The sequence below is a fragment of the Lepisosteus oculatus genome, chromosome 18 (genome assembly GCF_040954835.1).
Source record: "Lepisosteus oculatus isolate fLepOcu1 chromosome 18, fLepOcu1.hap2, whole genome shotgun sequence".
Classification (NCBI taxonomy): domain Eukaryota; kingdom Metazoa; phylum Chordata; class Actinopteri; order Semionotiformes; family Lepisosteidae; genus Lepisosteus; species Lepisosteus oculatus.
Window position 1 is genome coordinate 3,031,872 of NC_090713.1, and position 26,140 is coordinate 3,058,011.

The 26,140-nt window shown below is 40.2% G+C and overlaps 1 protein-coding gene across 3 annotated transcripts in view; it reads left to right on the plus strand.

The window, feature by feature from the left end:
* The first annotated feature begins 5,085 nt into the window (after positions 1 to 5,085).
* LOC138224129 (cytosolic phospholipase A2 gamma-like) overlaps positions 5,086 to 26,140 on the plus strand; it is a 30,426-nt gene continuing 9,371 nt past the window's right edge. For all 3 annotated transcript variants that reach the window (XR_011182471.1, XM_069180564.1, XM_069180565.1), the window contains exons 1-15: positions 5,086 to 5,173; positions 6,055 to 6,112; positions 7,939 to 7,970; positions 8,246 to 8,360; positions 9,867 to 10,009; positions 10,212 to 10,410; positions 13,130 to 13,238; positions 14,663 to 14,803; positions 16,250 to 16,303; positions 17,566 to 17,643; positions 19,159 to 19,278; positions 19,419 to 19,538; positions 23,793 to 23,831; positions 24,342 to 24,464; positions 25,331 to 25,485. Coding sequence is in view for 2 of the 3 variants with exons in the window: in XM_069180564.1 (XP_069036665.1) it covers positions 5,118 to 5,173; positions 6,055 to 6,112; positions 7,939 to 7,970; positions 8,246 to 8,360; positions 9,867 to 10,009; positions 10,212 to 10,410; positions 13,130 to 13,238; positions 14,663 to 14,803; positions 16,250 to 16,303; positions 17,566 to 17,643; positions 19,159 to 19,278; positions 19,419 to 19,538; positions 23,793 to 23,831; positions 24,342 to 24,464; positions 25,331 to 25,485 (1,542 nt within the window). In the remaining variant the exon portion in view is untranslated. The remainder of the gene's footprint in view (positions 5,174 to 6,054; positions 6,113 to 7,938; positions 7,971 to 8,245; positions 8,361 to 9,866; positions 10,010 to 10,211; positions 10,411 to 13,129; positions 13,239 to 14,662; positions 14,804 to 16,249; positions 16,304 to 17,565; positions 17,644 to 19,158; positions 19,279 to 19,418; positions 19,539 to 23,792; positions 23,832 to 24,341; positions 24,465 to 25,330; positions 25,486 to 26,140) is intronic.

Genomic DNA, 26,140 nt, shown 5'->3' on the forward strand with positions numbered 1-26,140 from the left:
AATGGAATACTGGTGTGTATGTTTTCTTTAAAGTACCGAGACCAGCCATATATTGTATGTTTAAGTTCCAAAATTAATATCGTTTATGGACTCCACACGCGTTGCAGTATGCTCCTATTCTTTTTATGCTCACTAAGATTTCACTAAGATTTCCCTTCAGTGGTAAAATTCCATATACAGTGCCTTGCGAAAGTATTCGGCCCCCTTGAACTTTTCAACCTTTTGCCACATTTCAGGCTTCAAACATAAAGATATAAATTTTTTATTTTATGTGAAGAATCACCAACAAGTGGGACACAATTGTGAAGTGGAACGAAATCTATTGGATTTTTGAAACTTTTTTAACTAATAAAAAAATGAAAAGTGGGGCGTGCAAAATTATTCGGCCCCCTTGCGTTAATACTTTGTAGAGCCACCTTTTGCTGCGATTACAGCTGCAAGTCGCTTGGGGTATGTCTCTATCAGTTTTGCACATCGAGAGACTGAAATTCTTGCCCATTCTTCCTTGCAAAACAGCTCGAGCTCAGTGAGGTTGGATGGAGAGCGTTTGTGAACAGCAGTTTTCAGCTCTTTCCACAGATTCAGGTCTGGACTTTGACTTGGCCATTCAAACACCTGGATACGTTTATTTGTGAACCATTCCTTTGTAGATTTTGCTGTATGTTTGGGATCATTGTCTTGTTGGAAGATAAATCTCCGTCCCAGTTTCAGGTCTTTTGCAGACTCCAACAGGTTTTCATCCAGAATGGTCCTGTATTTGGCTGCATCCATCTTCCCCTCAATTTTAACCGTCTTCCCTGTCCCTGCTGAAGAAAAGCAGGCCCAAACCATGATGCTGCCACCACCATGTTTGACAGTGGGGATGGTGTGTTGAGGGTGATGAGCTGTGTTGCTTTTACGCCAAACATATCGTTTTGCATTGTGGCCAAAAAGTTCGATTTTGGTTTCATCTGACCAGAGCACCTTCTTCCACATGTTTGGGGTGTCTCCCAGGTGGCTTGTGGCAAACTTTAGACGAGACTTTTTATGGATATCTTTGAGAAATGGCTTTCTTCTTGCCACTCTTCCATAAAGGCCAGATTTGTGCAGTGTAAGACTGATTGTTGTCCTATGGACAGACTCTCCCACCTCAGCTGTAGTTCTCTGCAGTTCATCCAGAGTGATCATGGGCCTCTTGGCTGCATCTCTGATCAGTCTTCTCCTTGTCTGAGCTGAAAGTTTAGAGGGACGGCCAGGTCTTGGTAGATTTGCAGTGGTCTGATACTCCTTCCATTTCAAGATGATCGCTTGCACAGTGCTCCTTGGGATGTTTGAAGCTTGGGAAATCTTTTTGTATCCAAATCCGGCTTTAAACTTCTCCACAACAGTATTACGGACCTGCCTGGTGTGTTCCTTGGTCTTCATGATGCTCTCTGCGCTTTCAACAGAACCTTGAGACTATCACAGAGCAGGTGCATTTATACAGAGACTTGATTATACACAGGTGTATTCTATTTATCACCATCAGTCATTTAGGACAACATTGGATCATTCAGAGATCCTCGCTGAACTTCTGGAGTGAGTTTGCTGCACTGAAAGTAAAGGGGCCGAATAATTTTGCACGCCCCACTTTTCATTTTTTTATTAGTTAAAAAAGTTTCAAAAATCCAATAGATTTCGTTCCACTTCACAATTGTGTCCCACTTGTTGGTGATTCTTCACATAAAATAAAAAATGTATATCTTTATGTTTGAAGCCTGAAATGTGGCAAAAGGTTGAAAAGTTCAAGGGGGCCGAATACTTTCGCAAGGCACTGTAAATATTCAATACTTAAACGGGCACAGTTAAGACATTAAATATACATATACATACTGTATACAGTACAGTTTGCATATGGTAATATGTTTATGTTCCTAAATCAGTCTCTTTTATGAGCATGTGAAAGGCATGGTGAATCGATTCTCAAAAATTACTGTACTTTGCATGATTGGAAACAAATGCGTGATTGCGAAATGCTGTGGTGTTACTTTTACAAAGACAGTCAATGAAAAAAAGAATGTGGACCAGGGCAATACTTTGAGTTTACAGCTTGTCCAAGGTCATTCATTATTAATACTATTAGTAATATCTTCGTTAAAGACTTTGATGGCGACAGCTCAAACATGAGAGGTTGAGCTTTATTATCTCCACCTTGCGGAAATTCCGGATACTACTGTAGATTATGCCGGTTCAGGGACGCCAAATAACGTAGATTATAGTGGCTCTCTGAAGGCACCAGTTCTGTAGGGTTTGGGCATTTACTGAGACAATTATTAATTGTAGCAGTAAATCACAAAGTTGATTCTTTTGGTGGCTTTAGAATCCAACCATGCGACATAACTCAAACAACGCGCACACACAGTTACTAATACACGAGGATACATTTATTAATACATAGAATATGCATATAAACCTAACAGATCTTATCGAGAGGGTTATCAGAATACAAAAGATATATATTCAATCAGTTACGAAGTGTTACACATATCAAGAGGACATACGTTCAGTATATCATTCATTAAGACCGTTTCGTAAAGTGAACTTGGTTACAACTTCTACATTAGATAATCAAACAAGTACATAACTCTTAGGAATTACATTGATATCAACTGGTTGGGATAACAATTGAATTCTCGAGCTGTAATGCATTGAAGTTGAATACTCATCCAATCTCTGGGGATTCAGATCTCCTGCGGGCACAAAGAAACAGTTGCAGGCTGTTGCTGTCCAATCCGCGCTCTCTGGCTCCGTGCCAGGCTGTGCTGTGCGGCTTGCGACGGTGCGCTGCTGATGCTCATTGTTGGCTTTAACTAGCAAAGTTTGTGCACAGGAGAAAAGATGACTGTGGGTCCCAGCAAGTCAGGAAGAGGACCGGTTCGTTCCTGATGAAGAGCTAGTTCTGAATAGTGATTCAGCTTTCCACAGTTCCGACCTGTTCACGAGGCCTGCTGCTGGTTACTCTCTGGCAACCTCCACTCTAGACTCTTAGAACAAAGGAAAGTTCTGGCACTCGGACACACTGGCCGTTCCGTGGTTGTCCGGGCTGAGTCTCAGGATGGTCAGGAGGCGCGCTGCGAGAATGTCCTGCCCTTGGGATTCTCCTTTGAATTCAGTTTTTACCTGGAGGAACTTCAGCTCATTGATTGGCTGAAAGTTCCATGGGCATCAGAGTCCCACGTGGGTTACTCGGCCCTACCAGTCCCTGATTGGTTGATCAAGGTGAGATATGAGTCACTTGGTCCTGACACTTAGTAATGCAGTCCAGATGTCCAACTGGCACTCCCTAGACAGATAGGCGCCAATGGGTGACCATTGATCATGATAGCCAGGCTTAGCTAAGTGCATCCCCCTTTGGGAGCTGTCCTTGGACCTTAAATCACCTTGCATGAATGGTTTCTCTGTGGCTGCACCACAGAGATGAACAGAGAAATGAGGCCTAATTTGGGAAAGCTCAGAAACACTTAATTCTGCTTTATTATTAAGCCTCGCCGCTACACTATTATTTTGCTTGCGGTTTTATAGGAGAATTTACAGTAATTCGCGGTAGACTGCGTAAAGCGCACCGCAAAATAATGCGGTATCGCACGCGCATTTTGGATGGCTGCATCTGTATCATGATGACCAGGCATAGCTAAGTGCATCCCCATTTGGGAGCTGCTCCTTATCTAAAAGAAAACACCTTAAATCAGACTGCATGAATAGCTTCTCTATGGCTGCACCACAGAGATGAAGAGAGAGAGAGATGGGGCCTTACTTAGGAAAGCACAGCAACGCTTAATTCTGTCTTCTTAACAAGCATTTCCGCTACATAGTTCAAGTAGGTAGCTGCGTCGGCATGTGTAGGCTGCAAAGGAACAGGTAACAGGTTTATTATATGCTGAAAAGAAAGGAAACACAACGTTTCGGCTGTGGAGGTTTCTTCAGGTTTGAGAAAGACAGGGTACTTGGCAAAGATTAAATAGCACAGGAGAACAAAAGCTGGAAAAGTGGAGGGAGAGGGGAGAGTCAGAGAGGCCACTCAGGAAGTGCAAAGTGGAGAAGGGTGAAGAAAGGTCTGAAGTCAAAACCTACATGAGAATAGAGAAGATTACACGAAAATAAGTCTTTCATTGAGAGAATGGGGAAGATGTGAACTTAGTTTCAGGATGAGTTTAGTTTTTGTTGTCTTTCTGCTGTGGGAGTTGAGAAACCCTTCTTTGAGAACAGACAGAGGGATCAGTGTGATCATAGCTATCTGGGGTGAAATGAGAAACTATGGGCTTGGAGAAATCTTTAATCTTCACAGCCCTAACATGTTCTCTGAAGCGATCTCCTTGTCTCCTTCCAGTTTCACCAACGTAGATAGCTGGGCATTTACTGCAAGAGATACATTGATGAGGTTGCTGGAGGTACAGGATGCCGTCTGAGTGATCCGGAATTGCCCTGGGGGACCCTGAATGAGCGTGGTGTTAGATATATATTTACAACTCTTTAAGGAAGAATTTTAGTTTTTGAATCAAATCACAGAATCCTGCCAAAACAGCGAACATCAGTATGAAGAATCACATCAACCATAATTACTTTCATCTCCAGGCATCATGAACAAAAAATTCAACCTCCCATGATGGAGCATTCAACACTTTGTTCACTTCACTTGCCATTTTCCAGAAATAAGAAATTGTAAGAATTAATATGTATTACCTACCAAGTCCTACATTTTGCCACCTGAGCTCTCAATTCCTCCAGCTAGGAAGTGTGATGTTGCATCTAAGCAACTATCTTTAATGCTAAGATTTTGAACAATCAACTGTGCATGACCTCAAAAATATATTTGCATCTAAATGATAAAACAATAATACGTTTTGAATTGACTACTCAGGTTAGAACAAAGCTAAAAAAAATATTAGAAGAAAGGGTGAGACGAAGGTGTGTTCAGGGATGAAACCGGGAACTACTTTTCAGTCTGGGCTTGCCTTATTTGTCACACATTTTGATTAAATAAAGATTTAAAGGTTATGGTGGAAATCACAAACTGGCTTCCAGCCCAGGACTTCCGCCTTGTATCTCATGACACATTGACGTCCACAGCTGGGAGTGTTTCAGCCTCCAGATGAGTATAAATGATCTGTGTGGAACAGTTGGACTACATCTCGCTCCTCAGGTACATCAGAGACAGGTGAGTATGTACTGGACACATTATTATAACCTGCTACTGTAAAACTGATCACATACGAACCTACTGGAGCAACATTTCTGAGATTGTCTGTGACTACTACTTATTCTTTATGTAATTTCTATAGTTCTATAGGCCTATACTTTAACTTACTGATGAATCCTCTTGACAATTAAAATCAATAATCTTCAATATAAATTGGGTGTTAAATACTGTCTGGTTCAAGGTCTTTTTTGCAATGCGCAATTATTCATGTCTGATATCTTAGTGGAATATATTAAAAATATTGCACAGGGTTTTAGGAAAACTGATTTAGAAGTGACATTCTAATGTGTCTTTAAATATAATTCACAGTAACAATGTAAATATGCCAAATATCTATTTAAATAAATGCAATTATTAAATACTTCAGAAATTGCAGGATTGCATTTGTTTTGTTGTCAAGCAATATTTTTGTAATATTTATGATGAGAAAATGATCTTTTAAAAACTGACACAGAGAACTAGGCAGTAAATTTCAGAAATGAATGCATCTAATGATTGAAGGTACTGGTTTATCATTAATATCATTAATTGATAAACTCTATTACGCTTCAGAGATGTAAAGCAAAACATCTTTTTTTTTGTGAAAAGAAGTCAAATTGCCAGGAGACACTTTTCCTGCACCATATTCAGTCCAGACTGAAAGCGAAAGAATATGACATGAAGCTCATCTTTTAATTATGTGGCACTGGGAAGTACTGTATGTGGTTGAAAATCAGTGTCAGGAAGACTGTGCCTCTCTTTATTCTGGTCTAAACCAGCCTGTTCTTGGGTGCTTGTATCCCAGTGTCCTCTAGATGTGCAGAGTTGTCTCCTGACAAGTTGAATTTTTACTTTGGCAGATCCAGTGAAGCAAGCAAACAGCACACTTTCTTCAAGAACAATATGGAACTCCTCACGGTACATTAGTATTTATCATCTTAATTACTAAAAGTTAATTTTGGAAAAGATCTAGCAAAAAAGCAAGGGTTCAACTTACTTTTGAGGCTTAGAATGTGATATTAAAATTATTACCTGATGCTTCAGCCTTCTACACTGATATGTACTTTTACTTTTTTAGAAATTCCCAGAAGTGCCCTTTAATTAGGCAAGGATGTTATTTGCTTTTAAAAAGTGAGTAACATGATACAACTCAAACTTGAAGGCTGATAAGAGTGCCTTGGTAATGTGTTTGGGGTAATTTTGTTTTCTTGGACAGTCCGATGAAAGCAAACAAAAAACGGCGATTCTGAAAAGCACCGGCACCTTCCAGAGCTACTCAGACACTGTGATAACAGGGTCTAATAATAATAATAATAATAATAATAATAATAATAATAATAATAGGGTCTGATAATGTGTACAGTACAAACACTCAGTGAAAGACACACAAAATGAACCATAACTTGCAGTTCTCTCCCTCTGACCTAGCAGTGCTGAACTCCCTGCATCCAACCTGCCTTTAAAGAGTTTTATTTTTTTTAATTTACCTTTTAAAAATTCACTGCAGTATAAGGACCACATATCAAAAAGGAAACCCAAAAAGCAATGAAAAATGGCATCAGATGCAGGATATAAATGTACAGCATATCCATGAACACTCCACTCCACTGATTGAGTGTGGATGTACAGTATATCCATCCACACTCAATCAGCAGAACAACAGGACTGCAGAAAAGCTGTTTTCGTTGTGGAAATAAGAACTATGCAATGTTATGCACCCATTTCTCTCCTATCCTTTAATACAGAAGCACAATTACGATTCCACACACACAACTGTATGTTTTGCTCTCTGTATTTAGTTTGTTATAGTCAGTCATAAGTGAAAACTACACAGAATTACATACATTTAAAATTGAGAACAGGAGTCATTTCTGTATACAAAGTGAGTATGGGACAAGCTACAGATCCATGTATTTGAGGCCAATAGCCTGACTTCATTTGAGATACGGCAAAATAAGATCCCCCAATCTAAGAACTACTGACTATGACATGGTAGATGGGCTTGACTCCTCTGAATTCTAACCTTAAAAATGAAATTTGTTATCTAATTTTTAACTTTTCTGATTATCTTGTGTCAATGAAAGACTCTCTGCTCCTCTAACTGGTACTAACCTGTGATTGCAAAATCTATTTGACACCCTACCTGTAAGCAGGGTGTGGAATACCTCTGGCAAGTGGACAAGTCAGAAGAGTGAGTCTGCAGGTTCTCATTTTCCCAGTGTGAAACAGAGGTTGAATCACGAAAGTCAGAAGTAACTGTCAATCAACACAGGAGGGGGAGAAAAAATTAAAATATACATAACCATATACATTTTTTTCCCAAAAAATAATATTTAATACATATAGAAACTGCAGAAAGTCGAACACCTTAACACTCCACTGAGGTCTGGAAATAAGATTAAGAACTGTAATAAGATAAGATCACTTTATTGCACATATACAAGTTCTTCTATTAGGAAATTATCTTTTCACATACCTCAACTTGCTCTTCATGAGACACACAGACAGGGGGAGAAGCTTGGGGTCAGCCATTTATACAACAACCCTGGAGGAGTTGGGTTTAAGGGCCTTGGTCAGGGGTCCAACAGCGTAGGATTCCTCTGCTGGCCACAGGATATGAACCAGCAACTTCACAGCCACATCTGCAGATCCTTAGCCACAGAGCCACCGCACCGCACCACCCCAATCTGGGAATAATAATATGGAATAATAAGAACTGCTTCTTTATTTGTGTACCATTACAGGCAATGAGAAGGGAAACCACACCAATTGAAAAGTAAGTTTCTTTAAATTTAGCTAAAATATGGGAAACTGTTACCTGGCAGTAGGGCACTTACCTGTATATGTCTCAATTTGGTCACTGTGTGTGTGTGGAGTTTATCACAGTGATGTCACTGTGTTTATGTTCAGTGCTGTACAGTATATCACAGAGATGTAATTGTGTCCATTACAGTATATCAACAGTGAGGTGAAAGCGGGGTTTGTGTGCCACACATGTGACAGTCATGTTTCCACAGTATCTTCTCACTGTCACTTCACTCATTGTTTCAGTGCTTCTTACATCCGAGTTGCTCACACTCTCTGTGAGGGGGAGAGCAAAGCCATTAAAAAGAGAAAACTCAAAATTCAGAAAGCCCTGAGCAGCCTACAGATTGTTTGTGATGAGGTGAGGAGTTTTGATATTCCATTCTGATAGGTTTTTTTATCTGTATTGTACAGTACTTCTGTTTTACAGTGATTTAAATTGTGATGTGTAATGACTTGACATAATCTCATATATAGTTATTAGTTTCACAATATCTTGAAGTGCAAAGGCAGGAATGGTATGTTTTTTCAACATGGAATTAACCTACTGTATATTTATTCCTATACAGTATTCAAATTCTAATAATATTTCAAGTAAGATGATTTGATAGATTCCAATAGAGTTCAGTGTCATGAAATGTGATAAATGGGCAACGTGGGAGTCAGGCTGATACAGAAGAATGTACAGGAATTACTGTCAACATACAAGTAACATACAGATACTGTACATGTAGCTGATTTATTTGAACTCCTAATCAAATGTTTTTTTTGGCATTTGAAAATAAATGATTTATGAGAACGTCGTTGAAAAATACCAACAAATATATACGTATATATTAATAATAAAGATACTAATTATTAATTATAATCCGCAATATGGTACAGCTACAGTATAAACCACAATGATACTACAAAACTTTACACATTACTCCAAACAACAACCTGAACTTCAGTCATATCAGCCCAAATAGAATACTGCCTTAACTATGCTCAAAGTAGTCAAATGAGCAGTTTAAGAAAATAAGGATGCACCTCGCTGCATCTCTAAAAATCATTTTACAATATTTGCTTCTTTAATCACTCCAGAATGTACAAATTCTGTCTTTAGACAATGTAAGCACTCTGTGTGTTATCTGAATAACTATAAAAGAGACAGTCCATCCCAGAGCCACAGCAGCTCACTGGACCAGTTCTCATCCTGCTTTCTATAGCATCAAGCGGACTAGAAACTACATGACTCCCCTACAGGGCTTACCCTCTACACTACACCACCCTATACTGTATGCGGTGAGATAAAGTTCCCACTCTAGTCTAACAGCTGCTTATGCTCAAGCTCCCCCTGGTATCCAGACTGATAAAAGGTCAGAAGGTTCTCCTTCTGGACTGGAAGCCAGTCTGCCACAGGGTCACCCTCAGCAATGCTGCACCCATTTGTACAGCTGGGAGGACTGGAGCAGTACAGGTGAAGTATCCTGTTCACATATAGCAGCAGGACAGTGCAGTAATGGGACAGTGATCACACAACCCTCTGTTTGCAAGACCAGAGACTTTGCTGCACACTGACTGTGTGAGATATAGAGGCATACTGAAGCAGAACAGTAAGACTTCAATAATAACCAAAATTTCCTGGTAGAAGTGTTTTTGGGAGAAAAAGAAAGATAAAGAGAAATCAGATTTTAAGCTTTACAATATATATTTTTTAAATATCAGTATTTTAACACAAAGCATCTATAAGAATCACAATGGGCTGCTATATCTGAAAACCTCTAACTGAAAGAGCGAGTAAGTAGCAAAAGAGCAGTCACTATCCTGGTCCACATAACCTCCCCTGTGTTAGATTCTGTCTTCACCTCTCTTCCTCAATCAGGCCTGTGTTCCCCCCATCGCTGTACTGGGCTCTGGGGGGGGTCTGCGCGCCATGGTGGCTCTTACGGGGACTTTAACTGAGCTGGGGGCTCAGAACCTGCTGGACACCATCATGTACCTGTGTGGAGTATCAGGATCCACCTGGTGAGTCTGAGACACTGGGCTGCGAGATCAGATGTGAGCCTGTGAATTCAGCTCAGATTTAGTGTAATGTAACCCAGGATATTCATAAGGTAATCCAGAATGTTGAAAGAGAACTATAGAATTAGCTGCAGAGAGTGGATACCTTGTTGAAATGTTTTCAGTTTCTTTCCTAATCTGTGTGCTTGTGTGTCTAACTCTGCAGGTGTATGTCCTCTCTGTATCGTGACCCACAGTGGTCCTCTCACGTGGAGGAGGCAGAGACAAAGATGGTGGAAACACTCAGCATGGACAATTTCAGCTTTTTAAAAATGAGGCAAAAACTCCACGAAGCAACAGAGGATGAGAAGTTTTCCTTAACAGATGTATGGGCTGCAGGTTTTGTTTACAAAGTGGTGAAAGAGGTCAGTATTGCTTCTTGTGTGTATCGGTCTCTATGTGAGTCCAGCTCTCATTCTTTTCTCATTCCTCAGTGTCTCTTTGTATCTGGCTGGTTGTGTTTGTGAACTGGCTTTACAGAAGTCCTTAGGTAATACAGCTTGTTGTAGGAATCTATTGCCTATCTCTACATGATCAATACTTCTTTTCCTAAAATAATTCACAAATTTGTCTGTGAAGGGAAGAGATTGATTAAGTAATCAATTGCATGTGTTCAGAGATAAAATGAACTAAATAAAATATCATTAATGATAAAATAACAATGAAAACATGATGATTCTATAAAACACTGCAGCAAAGTAAGACATTTGGACAATGAGGGAAAGGGTGTTTAAGAGAGTGCAGTAAACAAGAATAGTCACTAGATGTCAGCATGAGACAGTTCTGTGTTGATCAGATTCTGGAGAGTTAATCATTCAAGAGAGATTTGGCTTGCAGGGAAGCAGGATTGAAAAATCGCAGTTTTGTGTCAATTGTTTACACCTTAAACAGATGACCTACCTGTAATCTAGCAAAACGGGATCTCTAGCTGAATTTGAAGTGTGAGAATCCCAGCTACCCTACAGATATCAGAAATCGCAGACACACAGTAGACACTGATTGCAAAATACACAACTGGAAATACTGGTAAAAATGTATATTCCCGTTAATGCAGAAAAATACAAAACTAATTTTCTGTTAGAGACAGTTATTGTTCAGGAAACTGCTACAATTGCTATTATTGTATTAACAAACACAGCTCATACATTTTCAAGCTGTAACATCCATTAATTGGATGGATGCTAAATTCGAGTTGCATTTCTTGCACTTAATTAACAAGTTAAGATTCTCTTCAACCTCACTGTCATCGCTGTTCACCTCCTTGAATGTGTGCCCAAGCCAGGCCAACACCTGCAGCATTGTGCTTTGAGAACTTCATCTGGTTTACAGTAAATACAGTGTTGTCGTGCCCAACAAAATGACAGGAATTCAGATGTCTATGTAGCAGAAGTCTTCTTTGTTACATATACATACGGGAGCCCAGCTCTCGCAAGCCAGACTCAAAGAAAAACAGTACAAAGGTGATCTTTTATACAGTGTAATCAAAACAAGTTAAAAAGCACTCCCACTACTTAAAGTATGGCTATGTATGGTCTTATTGTGTGAAACTTCTATGCAAAATTCTGTAATGTGGGATATTCAGTACACCTCCCATGTGATTGATGACAAGCTGCCTTTATGCTAGAGTTCCTTGTGTTAGCTAGGAGGATGAGTACAAGGCACAGTGACTCAGTCATGTCCCTGGGAATACAGCCAGGGTCAGGTACCGTCTTCTGTTCTGAGCGCGTAGACACAGATAGGAAGCAGCTGCACTAAGCTATAGCAACAGGAAAAACACATTATAAAACAAAACAGGACAGGACAACCCTTTATGCCTTCAGTACTGTATATTCATGAGGACAGAATGAGACCAATATATAATAAGACACACAAATACTGTAAAATGACATTTACTTTGATGTTGTTTTAAGAACAAAGCTTTCTATAAACACATTGTTTTGTTAATAACTATCTTCAGTGCTCTTTAAGTTTTCCAAAGTTAAAAAAAAACAGTAAGAAAAAAAAGAATGCAATGTGCATATACAGTATAACCATTACATAACATATAGTTAGATGCTGGGATGCTTGCAACTTCTTCTGTATTTTAGGATCACACATGCCTTGTGTAGTTTGAGAAAAATACTACTCAAACTGTGAACTGTGAGATGTTTTGAGAATTATTAATATTGTGCCAAAACCAACCCAAGCAGCCATCATTTTGAAGTACTTGTCACTTTCAAGAACCAAAACACAATACAGTAACAGGCAATTGTTTTATTATTATTATTATTATTATTATTATTATTATTATTATTATTATTATTATTATTATTATTATTATTATTATTATTATTATTAAGAGTGACAAACCTGATATAATGGCATGGTGGTAAAATGGTTACCACTGCTGTTTTGCAGTGCTGGGGTGCTGGGTTCAATTCTGGACCTGGGGTGCTATCTGCAAGAGGAAGGGAATGTTACTCTGACTTGTCTGAAACGATGAGTATGGTGATGAGGAAGTAGTGTTACTTGGAGCTCCTGAGAGGAGCAAAAAGGAGAAAGGCCTGTTGTGTTTTTCTGTCAGTCTCCTTTCACTGTACAGCGGTCTCCATCTCTAGGGGTTTCAAAATACATTGTATCCAAATCCCGGTCAGGTCATGTGGCAACTTGTTGCAATGTTGATTCTAGTTCTCCAGGACAGACAGCACCCTTACAGGCGGTTAAATCCAGATTTTTATCACCCATTGTCAGCAACATGTGGAATGTGTTTCTGGGTCTATAGGATGTAAGCCTTTTGAGACTCTTGTTTTGATAGTGTAGCTGGTGTTTGTGTTTTATTAGAGAGGTGTGAGAGCCAGCTGATAAACCACGTCACCCAGCTCACACTGAGCATATTGGTCTCCACCTTCATTGGCATATGTGTGTTTATGTCTCCATACCACCATTAAAATCTAATTTCTCAGAAAGCGTACGCTGCATATTTGTAGTGTTAGTCCTCCGTAGCTCCTTCAGGCTTTTATCATAACTGATCTTCAGATCTGGGACATGTCTTGTGGCTCATCTATGGACTTTAATGTTTATTCACACATGCTTGTCTCTTCCCAGATGGATGACCGCAAACTTTCAAAGGAAGAAGATGTGGACATGACCAATCCCTACCCCATCTACGCAGCTGTGGACAAGTCACAAATGAAAAAGGAAAAACACAACAAAGGCACATATTTGTTCTAGAGGCCATAATTCTGTAATACTGTATATTTTATACAATTATGATATTTTATTAGGATTAATCTAAGTTGCAAAGTAAATGCAACAATAGCAGTAGTGAGACATAACATCAATAGTAAATTGTTTTCCATAACATTTTGTGCTAATACAGCAGGGCACTGAAGAAACCTGAGTAAACTATCTTATTAAAGACATAGCTGCAGTGTCTGAACTCCCAGTCTCCCTGAGAGAATTCCAGAGCACTAAACACTGCTCTACGCTTCCCTGGTAGTGCTTATAGAAGTGTTAGTAGCCAGTGCTTCAGAAGCAGCAGCAGTGAAGTAAGCTGTTTTGTGTTTGGGAAAGAAGATGGAGAGTTTTGAATTCACCATAAAACAGCCAACAGATTTCTTAGATCAGAGGAAGTGGCATAACTTTACTTTAGTGAGAAGATTGCAGTGGACTGGTGATGTCTATCTTTAGAACTATTCTAGTTTCGTCTGCCCCACTGCAACAAAGCAGGGCGTTTTGCAGCTGCAGCAGCGGGCGGCCACATCTCCGCTCTGCCTGGAACACTGAAGAGACAGGATATTGCAGAGCACCTGGCTGTAGTGAGAAGTCACACGGTACCAGGTGCTCTGAGCCATTACAACCTTTTCTGTCTCTCCTTGGAAATGACCTTTACAACAGTTCACTTCTGAGTTATCTTCCAGCTTCCCAGGTGGAGCCCTTCCTGTTCTTAGTTTCCAGTTCTCCTGGGCTCTGCTTGGGAGCTCTGCTCACAGCTATGATGTCCAGGGCTCCTCCTGGCTGCTGACTGTGGACCAGAGGTCTTGACCCAGCTTTGTACTGGACCTCAGCAAGTGACCCTTGGCCCAGCCTGACAGCATGGTCAGCCCAGCAATCAGCATTGTGGATGACCTCCCTGACTGGGAGTATCCTGCCCAGCCCAAGGGTTGGACCCCTCAGATCTAAACTGTGCCCTGGAACAAAAAACAGTTCCAGGATCTGGTGGCCTTCCTGCACCTGCTTTCCCTATACTCCTGTCCTACATCCAATTTCATCCCCTTTCCTGGGCAGTCCCAATGGACTATTCGATATCCGAGCGATCCCTGCTCCTGGAGCCTAGTTGTTAGGAATCCGGACAATGTAGAGTCTCCGATGAGTCGGGTGGTCCCTGCTCCTGGAGCATGGTCGCTAGCAACAGATCCACATCAGGCTGTCACTGCTCTGCGTGAGCCTGTCTACCACTCAAGGAGCAGTGACCGGCCACTCCCCCTGAACTGTTATGCCCTTAATCTTGGGTCCATTACACCTCCACATCATCCCCCGTTTCCTGGGGAGGGGGGCTGCGTGGTCATAACAATTCTGAGGAGTTTCTCGAATTCTGTTTCTCTGTCTTCCTTTCCTTCCTGTCTTTTCCCTTTGCAGGGATTTGGTTTGAAATAACCCGTCATGAAGCAGGGTACCCTGAGTATGGAGCCTTTGTAGACACCAGTGTCCTTGGGAGTCAGTTCAGTGGAGGAAACAAGATAAAACACAAAGATGAGATGGACATTCTATACTTGCAAGGTCTCTGTCTCTTCCTTCTTGAAACACTGTGTCCTCTCAAACAGCTCATCTGTGAGATTTAGAGACAGAAATCTTACTGTCGGGCAGCTGATTCTGAGAGAGGTTTAGACAGAGCAGTGTCATGCCAAACAGATGTAAACTGTGTTTCACTTTACGGCTCTAGAGAGAATCTCCAGCTTTGAGTTCCATGTTATTTCAATATCATGGTTTAGAGGTCATTTTCCGTCTGTCAGGAAGGTGCTTCTGGTGGGTTTGTAGATACTGGAGCAGTGGCTCTTTGGCTAAGGATCTGCACTTGTGGCTGGATGGTTGCCGGTTTGTATCCCGCAGCTGGCAGCAGAGTACTATGCTGTTGGGCCCCTGAGCAAGGCCCTTAACCCCAACTGCTCCAGGGATGCTGTATAAATGGCTGAACCTACATTCTAAGCCCAAGCTTCTCTCCCTGTGTGTCTCATGGAGAGCAAGTTGGGGAGTGTGAAAAGACAAATTCCTAATACAAGAAATTGTATATAGCCAATAAAGTGATCTTATCTTATATTATTTACGTGACCTATTTTCAGAATGTTTTTTGTATAGGATGCCAGGCATAATGACATCTATGTGATGAACATTTAATAATATCAGGGTTTATTGTTTATTTATTAACCCTTTACAATTTCTTGCATTAGGAATTGTCTTTTCACATACCCCAGCTTGCTCTCCATGAGACACAGAGAGGGAGAGAGCCTGGGGTCAGAGCACAGGGTCTGCCATTGTACAATGCCCCTGGAGCAGTTGGGGTTAAGGGCCTTGCTCAGGAGCCCAACAGAGTAGGATTCCTCTGCTGGCTGTGGGATTTGAACTGGCAACCTTTCAGCCACAGGCACAGATCCTTAGCCACAGAGCCACCGCTCCACCCCGAAATTTATAGTCATTGTCTATATTTTTATATTAAAAACTGATACTAACACTTCTTTAAAAATGTGACAGATACACACTATACAAATTTATAAGTTAAAGAGTTTTTATACATTTGAAATCTGTTCTGGACATTTTCATTTGCTGCATCAAATTGAAATCCAGGGATTTATTGATTGATGGTTAAATACATTTCCTCATTATGTATGTACAGTAAAGTGGCCTGCTGTTTTAAGAAGATTAGAATATAGAGGTGTTTAGTGCTTTATAAATACTTAGTAATGTATCAGTAAATATAAGTGACACATTTCTCATGGGAAAAACCTATGAAATGATATAGCTAATAAAACTGAAAAGTGTGCAAAAGAATGCGAACAAATCCAAGTATTTCTTTAGGAAGGACTTTACAGGTGTAATTGAGTGACAACTTCAAAACAAGTCACTGCTGACCGTCACGGATTGCTAGCATTCATGTGGGGTGAGGAAGTCAAAGTTAGTTCAAATCCAAATCTTTGTCATTCAGTTCATACTGTTCTCTGTTTTTTTCAGGATTGTGTGGCAGTGCAATAGGCGATATGGAGCAGAACATAAAAGTTGTTAAAGGTATTTTTATTTTTGTGCATTTTATTAAGCAAAAATCCATGGTTTGTTTAATGACCATCCAATTTGTAATTAACGTGTGTTAGTCAGGCTGACACACTTCTAAATCCCTGGTAGCAGCACAGCAGAAAGAGGGACAGTGGGCTTTCTTCTAAGCCCCACTATGAGGACATACATGTATAACACACCCCAGTGTCCAATCCACTCCACAGCGATGCACAGGGTATGACAGGAGCAGTGGTGCTGCTCTCAATTAAGAGCACAAGAACAGCTACAGTGGAGGCAACTGGCCCCTCCAGCCTGTTTGGCAGTTAGTAGCTACAGTATAGTATTTAATCCAGGAAACTCATCCAGCTTTTTCTTGAAAAAACAGGGTATCAGCTTCAACACCATGGCTGATACCTCACTCTATACGTCCTGAATAGTAGTGTTGTGGAGGCCTGTACCCCAGATTCCCTAAGGAAATAGCTGGATAAGAACGCTGGATCATTTAGAACAGAACACTGCAAACTTTCAGACACAAGACAAATTCTAGTACCCTAATACATCACCCTGCAACCCACTGAAGCTAAGCAGGTGTGAGCCTGGTTAGTACCTGGATAGGAGACCTCCTGGGAAAACCTAAGGTTGCTGCTGGAAGAGGTGTTAGTGGGGCCAGCAGGGGGCGCTCTCCCTACTGCCTATGTGGGTCCTAATGCCCCAGTATAGTGATGGGGACACTGTACTGTATACAAATATGTGCCGTCCTTTGGACGAGACGTAAAACTGAGGTCCTGACTCTCTGTGGTCATTAAAAATCCCAGGGCATTTCTTGAAAAGAGTAGGGGTGTTACCCTGGCTTCCTGGCCAAATTTCCAATTGGCCCTTACCAATCACAATCTCCTAATAATCCCCATCTATCAATTGGCTTCATTACTCTGTTCTCCTCTCCACTAATAGCTAATGTGTGGTGAGTGTTCTGGCTCACTATGGCTGCTGTTACATCACCCAGGTGGGGCTGCACATTGGTGGTGGAGGGGGAGTCCCCATGATCTGTAAAGTGCTATATAAGTGTAAGCAATTATTATTATTATAAAATATAGCAAGCTGAGGCTAACCTGGTAAATTCACTTATTCCTTCCAGTATCGCATCTGATTTGATTTTCCAGTAAAGCTCAAGGAATTCCTGGTCATATGTGGAAGACGACACAGACTTGATGGAAACTGGAACATCTGAAACACTGGATCAGACCTTGAAGTCTAATCAGAAGCTCTTTTTGTTCCAGATACAATATTCAGCTTCTTATCCTTCCATTCTGAAACCAGGGTGATGGCACGTACAAGATGCGCAGAGATTCCTGCAGGTGAGATGCTCTTATTTTCTGTTGCTTTTCCACAATTAGTGGCCTGATTGCTTTTACAGTGGTACTGTAGCCTTTACATATTGCAGCAGGTGTTGGAGTTACAGTAGGTATTCAGTGATGTGGAGGAAAATGAGGATGACCGTGCTCCAGGTAAAGGGGGCTTAGTGTAGGTGTTGTTGTTTAGGGGAAGGTCTTCAGATAATCCTGAGCAATCCTTCACCGAGCCTCTCTCATTCAAGACCAGACTCCTTAGCAGTGGCTCCCACTCTTGTCTGTCCAGCAGGGTCAATACTAGCCAATAAAGACAGAATCTAGACTGGTACAAGGTTTGACCTAATATCCTTCAGAAATGTAAATCCACCCAGTGCCAGGCCCAAACAATCCTAAGTTAAAAGTATATTCTTCTGGATTCTGATTGATCCAGAAGAATATGCCTGTCCCTGAATCCTGAGATCTACATGTTGGCTCAGTGGTTCCTATTCCTGGTCTCCTGCACTGAAGTCTTCACACCTGGATCAGCTACTGATCAATTCTGCTGGTTTGAAGACTGGAGTTTCTAGGTTACCTAGAATCCTAAGGGCCCTGTAATGATATTCTGTGGAGCAAGAAAGAATGCCAGTGAGGCTACAGTGCTATTAAAGCTATTCTTATGTATTATGTAAGGTTTTTAAAATAAGTTGCTGTTTTTTATTTCCATTGACCAACTGGGACAAACATGATAATTAACTGAAGAAGCTTAAGTAACTTTCACTGTCCAACAATCCACAAAATTCCAGAACACCACAGTTGTTTTGCTGGAATTTGTTTAGAAATCACCTTACAAGAGAAGAAGCCACTACCAGGGTTCACAAATGCCTGGTCTTCTGCAAACACCCCATTAATATTGTGTTTTCTCTGGGACAGATCTGTACTTCATAATTTGCAGGCCCTAACCTGTTCCCAGATCTTTCTGGGAATCTTTTTTTTACCACTTCAAGGCTAATTTATTTGAGAATAGGTCTGCTGTATCTAACATAACTGTAACTTAAACTTAATCTCCCTACTAATACTGTATTTCCTTTACAAATAATATTTTGTTCTGCCTACCCTAAACAATTGCAATCTTTTCAACCACCTCAGTTACCTCCTCAACACATGCCCAACATCTCTCTGTGTAAAATTATGGAAACAGCAAGAGTGACAGTAGTCAAGTCAGCAGTAAGACATAGAAGACACTCTTAATGCAACTCCATAGGGAATTAATGTATTTGCTGCTTCTTATAACCAAATTTTTAAACATAAGTAATGAACTGACAGATTTAATTTAAATTGTGATAATTTGCAATTGCTTGCACATTTCATAATTTCATTATTTGCTTTGGAATTGTCAGGCCTATGTGTAGGTAGGCAGAACACTGACATTTCTTTTTAACTAGTCACTTTTTAGCTCTCCAGGAAAGTACACAAAATGTGACCTTTTCTTTTTCCATTCTAAAATTGTACCTTTTTGTCCTGGACGGTGGGTCTCATTCACAGGTAAACGGTGTAAATGTAAAAGGTGCAGTACCCTGCTTTGCCTGCTAGACCTCCATGAGAACCTCTACTGTGGCAAAGACTGCAAACCCATTCTCAACTCTATGAAGATCATTTTTAAAGGTACAATAAGTACATGTGAAATACTGCAACTTCAGAATATAAGGAGGATTACAAATCGAAGGGAGTCTTTTCCTCCATCTGACTCTTACAGTATTCTTGGCTCTTACCTCTTGTTTCGTCTTGATTTCTCTGCCTCCCAGATGAAAAGGTGGTATACGAGTTGATCTCGCAGTTGTACGATACATGGGACACTGATGGAAAGGATGTCCAGCAGATGAAGATTTCAGCTCTTTCAGATATTATCTTTCAACTTTTCCAAGGTACAGTAATTGGATCTCACTGGAAATACAGATTCCAGTTTCTGTAACACTGTCAGAGTTCTGAATCACAAAGTGTTTTTTAGAAGGTACAGTGCTGAGTAAATGCATGTAAATCCCTTAACCCTCTATGGGAGTAATTATTTGAATGTGTTTTTTTTCTTTTAAATTGCACTTTTTCTTCTGTCATTTCTAAATGACAAAGTCCCATAGAGGGTATTTTCATGTATTTTACATATTTGAAAGCGTTAAGTGTTATTAGAGCTCTGAATCTAAGTAACAGATAAAGTTAACCTGATTAAACAAATGATGCAAAATAAGATTTTCTTTCAACCTTTATTTATTCTCAAACTACAGTATGTAACATTTAATACCCAATAAAGGATGTGAACCTTTTGATTCAGTAACTGGTGGCACTCTCTTGAGCAGCAATTACTGTGACAATTTTTTTCCTGTAAATGTAGTTCAGTCTCTCACATCATAATTGTCCCATTCTTCCTTACTGAACTTCTTTAATTCTGTTACATTTGAGGGTTGCCTTGCATGGACAGATAATTTCAGATTCTGCCACAACATGGAATTTCTTCTTCTGCAGAACCTAATATTTCTCTTTGAGGCCAAAAACTTATATCTTTGACTCATTTGTCCAGAGAACATGGTTTCAGATGCCTTGGGTACATAATCTTTGACGAACATGGACAACAGTGTTCTTTTTGGAGAGCAAGTGGTTTTCTCCAGCTGTAAATGGCCTGCAGTTTCTTTGTTGTAACTCTGGGGTTCTTTGTGACTTCCTTGTTGATTTTCTGGTTTGTTCTTGGAGAGATTTGAAAGGATGGGTAGGGTGAAGATGGTCTTAAGAGAAGATCACTAAATTGGCCATATACAATTTCTTGTATCAGAAATTTGTCACTTTACCCCAACTTGCTCTCCATGAGACACACAGACAGGGAGAGAAGCTTCGGGTCAGAGTGCAGGGTCAGTCATTTATACGGTGCCCCTGAAGCAGTTAAGGGCTTTGCTCAGGGTTCCAACGGAGTAGGCCAAGGGGATATGAAACGGAAACCTTCCAGCCACTGGCACAGATTGTTAGCCACAGAGCCACCGTACCGCCTGTGGTCTTTCTCCATTTATAGAGTATCTGCATGACATTGGATGAGTGGAGACGCAAATCCTTTGAAATGGTTTTATAACTCTTTTCCAGGCCGATGAGCATCAACAACTCTTTTTGTGAGGTCCTCAGAGATTTGCTTAGATTGGTGTATGGTGAAAACCAAACTCACAACTTTTCTGAATTTTACTTAAGTTGGAATCTTCGAGACTCAGTCCCCAAGATCTAATTATATAGGTATATAGGCACCTGATTCTATAATTCTCTTAATTCAGCTACTGAAAATAGGAGTTCACTTACTTTTTCACATCCCCTGTACTTTATGTATTCATTGTTTGCTCAATTCATACATTATTTTGTTTCAAAGGCACAGAACTAGTTAATATAATCCCTATTGGATATTTTAAGACTGTGAGGGATTTTAATTCAAGAATGCTATTATGGCAATTTTACATATTTATCTTTGGGGTTCACAAACTTTTTCTCAGCCCTGTAAATCATTGCAAAACACTTTCACACCTGTATTTCACATCTATATTCTGAGTTGGTGTTAGTGGAGATCACATGAAACTAGTCTGCCCACAGAGAAATCAGGTTGAGTTTTTGTTATTCATTATAAAATAGAATATGTCATGTACAGTACTTTACCACATTAAGCACAGAACTCCCCAAAATACAAAAATGTGCAAAATAGATAAAAAAACATTCTCTTCCATTTCCTTATACATCAGATATATTTAGTTTTACCCCTCTTATGATTTACAGTAAGATAAAACTAAGAGAAGAGACATTAAGAGAAAGAAGTTCTTATTTCATTATTTTAATATTTCCTATTGCAGACAGCTGGATCACCTAGGAGAAACTGACCAGGGTTTAAATGCAACAGTGTCAAGCTCCACTGAGGTGTATAGAGGGGGCAGGCATAGCAATGAGCATAACACAAGTCTTATGACCTTTGAGAATCTCCATGGAGCTACCACAAGACACTTTAACACAGGAAGAATTGAATCTCAACAGCTAAAATACAATTATCTATACAGATAGATATTTTGCGCACAGCTTACATTCAGAAAATAAGTCATGAATAATCCTGACTGCATTTCTTTACATAAAACATGTTTGACCAGTCTTGAGTTTAATTTACAAACAGTATTTTGACATTTCATTTATTCCTTCTTCAGCGTGATCTAATCAATAGAATAGTGGTACAGATTCAGCAATTCAGTTTCACTTGTGTCCTCTGGTCACTGTTTATTCTGAAGAAATGTAATGAGTTGACTTTGCCCTTTAAAAATTCTGAATACTTGATCCAAGTTCCCTTTAAATTCTCGTGTGCTCAAGACTAAAGAGGTCCACATTCTTCAGCCTGCCAGTACAGGGCATTCCTTTAAGCTCTGGACTTGCATCTGGTTACTCGTCTCTGGACTGTTTCTATCACATAATGTGTTCGACTTTCCCTGTTCCAGGAAATCAATAATTCAGTCTCACATGGACACATATGCGGCAACATGTTTAGTCACTTTGTTAAAATTTCTTTGTTAAAACATCTTGCTGTTCTTTCTCGTCTTCAGACTGTGTTTGGAGTTTCTGACACTAAAAAGGTTCAAATCTTACCTCACTGATCGCTGTCACTTTGTCTCTCTTAAGGGGTACAGGTCTGAAATTGGTCTTGTTAAGTCTGGTGTTCCTCTGGGCCCCTTGATCTTCAGCATTTACATGTTTCCACTTGGTCAGCTTTTAAGATCACATGGCCTCAGCTTTCATTTTTAAGCTGAGGATACTCAAATATACATCCATACCAAACCTGACACTGATGTGGATGTCTCTATTCTATCTAATTGCATCTCTGACATACAAATTGACTCAAAACTCCCTTCATCTTAACTGTGACAAGACTGAAGTCATGCTTATTGGCACCTCCCATCAACTTCGTGAAGCCAGTCCTGTAACCGTATCTGTAGATGGTTCTGTACTTGAGCTTCAGTCTAAATTGAAAAACCTTGGGGTTATATTCGATTCTGGCTTAACATTCGACGCACATGTATAGCATATTGTCAAAACATCTTTTTTTCACCTCAGAAATATCACTAGACTACGCCCTATGATAACACTAACTGTGGCTGAAAAGCTGATCAACACAGTTGTGTTCTCTCGAATTGACTACTGGAATGCCCTACTCGCTGGGGTATCTAAATCTACTTTGAACAAACTACAGTATGTCCAAAATTCAGCAGTCAGAATCCTGACCAGGTCTAGTGCAAGTAATCACATCCTATCCTAGAGTCCTTGCACTGGCTTCCGGTCAAATTCCATGTAGACTTTAAAATCCTCATGCTCACCTATAAGGCTCTGCATGGCTTGGTACCTGTCTTAGTACCTGTCTGAACTATTATCGCCCTACTCCCCACCTCGCAACCTTCACTCTTCTAACTCTGGTCTCCTTACTGTCCCCCAAGCCCATCTACATGTAATGGGTGACAGGGCCTTCTCCTGTTATGCTCCCAAGCTCTGTAACTCTCACCTCAAGTATTTTAGAGAGTCACCTTCTCTAAACTCCTTCAAATCCAGACTCAAAACCTTCTTCTTCAGAAAAGCCTTTACTTAACTGTTCCATTCTTCACCCCTCTGTTTTTCTTAGTACCACCATCCATGGTCTCCCCTGTATATTGTAATTGTGTTTTATCTTGTGTATTTTTTTATTTCTTGTTGTTGTCATTCTGTAAACCTTTAAAGGTGCTTTATGAAATAAAGTTTATTATTATTATTTCATGTTCATGTGTTTGCATATATATTATACAGGTAAATACAGTACATATACTATGTGTATATAGTTGGTTCCAAATTGCAATAGTTAAAATGCCGTTATTTAGGACTTTTTTGTTTTTTTGTTACCAATTATTGAGTGTCTTATATTTTTCAGGTTTTCATTTCAGCAGTGTACACTTTTTGCTGTACATTTTGCTGTTAAAAACAACTTTCAGGTTGCAGTCATATGTTTTTATGAAAAGTAGCACAGCAGAGAATTTTTTGTTTACAAAAAGTCAAATTCTGAAATTGCACCGATATTTCCCTTTGGTGTTTCCAGAGGTCTGTTGGAGAAAGTCCATTTTCAGAATCAAAATCAACATATTTTTTCTGCTTTTTTCAAGCAACTGCTGATACACATTTGGAGGGAATAACTCTACCATGTAAGTGATTCCACAGAGAGTTTATCATGTATACACTCCCAAATGGACTGGGGTATTTCGGTTTAACCTGACATCAGTACAGTTTGAGGTGCAGGACATTCTGGCTGATAAAGAGGCTCTGATGATGTTTATTTGACAAAATGGCCATGTGTCTCAAAGAGTTTTCAAACAGATGTCTATCATGCAATTAGTAAACACAATTAAGACAGGTAAGGTGTTGTATGAGTTAATTTCAAGGTCGATTTTCAGCGAGGCAGACATATACTTTATTAGCTTAAATGCCAATTGTCCTTATAGGTTTAAGTGAATGCTGCATTTTACTCACAGAGAAAAGGCTGCAGGTTAGAGGTCCTTATTGGTTGCACCAATAATTGGGCTTTAAGGTCAAAATCAGACATTAAGAAGATCAAGAGACCAAGAGATTAAAAATTCCATTGGGAATAGTAATTGGTTACCACAGCAATACTGTGTACTGGATTAAAGCACTCACATTTTTTTCTCTTCTTCCAGCTAATCCTGAATCTAGGGTGCTCCCATTCTTCAATTTCAATGCACATGCTAAACTATTAAAGGCCTCTTCTTCCTGGACCTGGGGATCCAGGTACAACTTCCTGTACAAGCACCCCAATACAGGTGAGAGTCCAGTACAGTGCAGCTGCACAGACGATGCAATACCTGTAAGAGTCCAATATAAAGTAGATGTTAACTTGTTGGCCTCCTAAGGCTCTGTACCTTTAATAGTGTTCGCTTAGTCCCCTCTGATCCAGTCATCATCATCCAGTGATTCAGGATTAGAGAAGCGGTGACAGCAGGACACAACTGGCCAGGGGCCCATGAAGTTGGATGGACTAGTTGGTTTAGGTTTCCATTGGGTTTCCATTTGTCTTTGGCTCAACAGCTACTCAAGACCTACAAGGCACCTCACAGAGAAACTCTTCTCCTCCCATCAGCTCAAACTATACTGTAAGGCACTGTGGAAAACAAGTTAAATTAGTGAATGGCCCCAAGGGATGGACATGTTAGAGGAGCTTGTCCATTGATCTTTTTTCAACTCATTGGAGAGGAGCTGATGGCTGAAACCCTGAACTGAATAAAAGTTATATATATTTAACACCCCATAATATGACACAGTATTATTATTATTATTGTGGAATATGAAAATGTCGTATGATGGTGAATTTATCCAGGACTGTAATTCAGTTACTATAAAATTGAGCAGGGAAATGTTGTACATCATAGGGTGGTATAGTCAGAGAACTCAACACAAATATAATAACAGACCAACCTGCAACATTATACCGAATAGTGTTAAACTGTTTTTCTTAATAAATTGTCTTGATACCAACCTTTTCTGTTTTTCAAAGTGTGAGACCCTTCACTATGTATGTTTTTGTTTGTCTGTGTGGTTTTGAATTGAATAACGTCTTGTGTCATTATAACAGATCATGTGATTCCTTCTTGCCATCTCCTGAAAACTTTCTTGTTTACACATTCCCCAGATAACAGCCTCCCCAGTGAATTGCTCAGTGAGGACACAATCTACCTCCTAGATGCTGGTCTGTCCATCAACAGCGCCTACCCTCTGGTCCTGAGAAGAGACAGGGGAGTGCAGCTCATTTTGTCCTTTGATTTCAGCGCTGGAGACCCATTCTTGGTAAAGTACATAAAACTACAGTGAAGTCCAGCCAGTGCATTGCATGATATTAGCATGAATTTAAATTGTGCACTATTACCTGCATATGCAAACATTTGGTTGGTGTTTTAGTAACTGCCTTCAAAGCAGATCACACAGCCATGGGTACGGCTCAGACTGCTTTGTAGGAGGTCCTGTGGTCTACAGAGTTATTCCCTCAGTGAAGTGGGCCAGTGCCAGATCTGTATGTCACATTGCTTTTAACAGGGATTCACGCAGCCTGATTTTCTAATATTGGGTACTGGGATACTGAAGTACCTATTGCTAAGAAGTGTTGCCCACATGAGTGGCGAGGGCGGGCAAGGAGGAGATACGTGCCCAAGAGCAAGAGCTTCACAATTCCATGTAGGGGTAGAAGCCAACGTTCTCCAGAAGGGACTCTGAGTTGCTGAAAGGAGTGCAGGGAGGAGATTCAGGGACAAGACTGGGCTGGGTGCACCAGGAACCAGGCTGAACTGTGCAAGTGGTATCAGGACTGTGCTAAGAACATACTATCAAGGAGGTACTGAAGAGAGTGTGCCTGGGACTGGGCTAATCTGTGTGCACACTGATGATCGGAATCAGTGCAGAGTTCCACAGGCAGGTCAGGACAACGACAGATGGAGGGGTTGGCAGG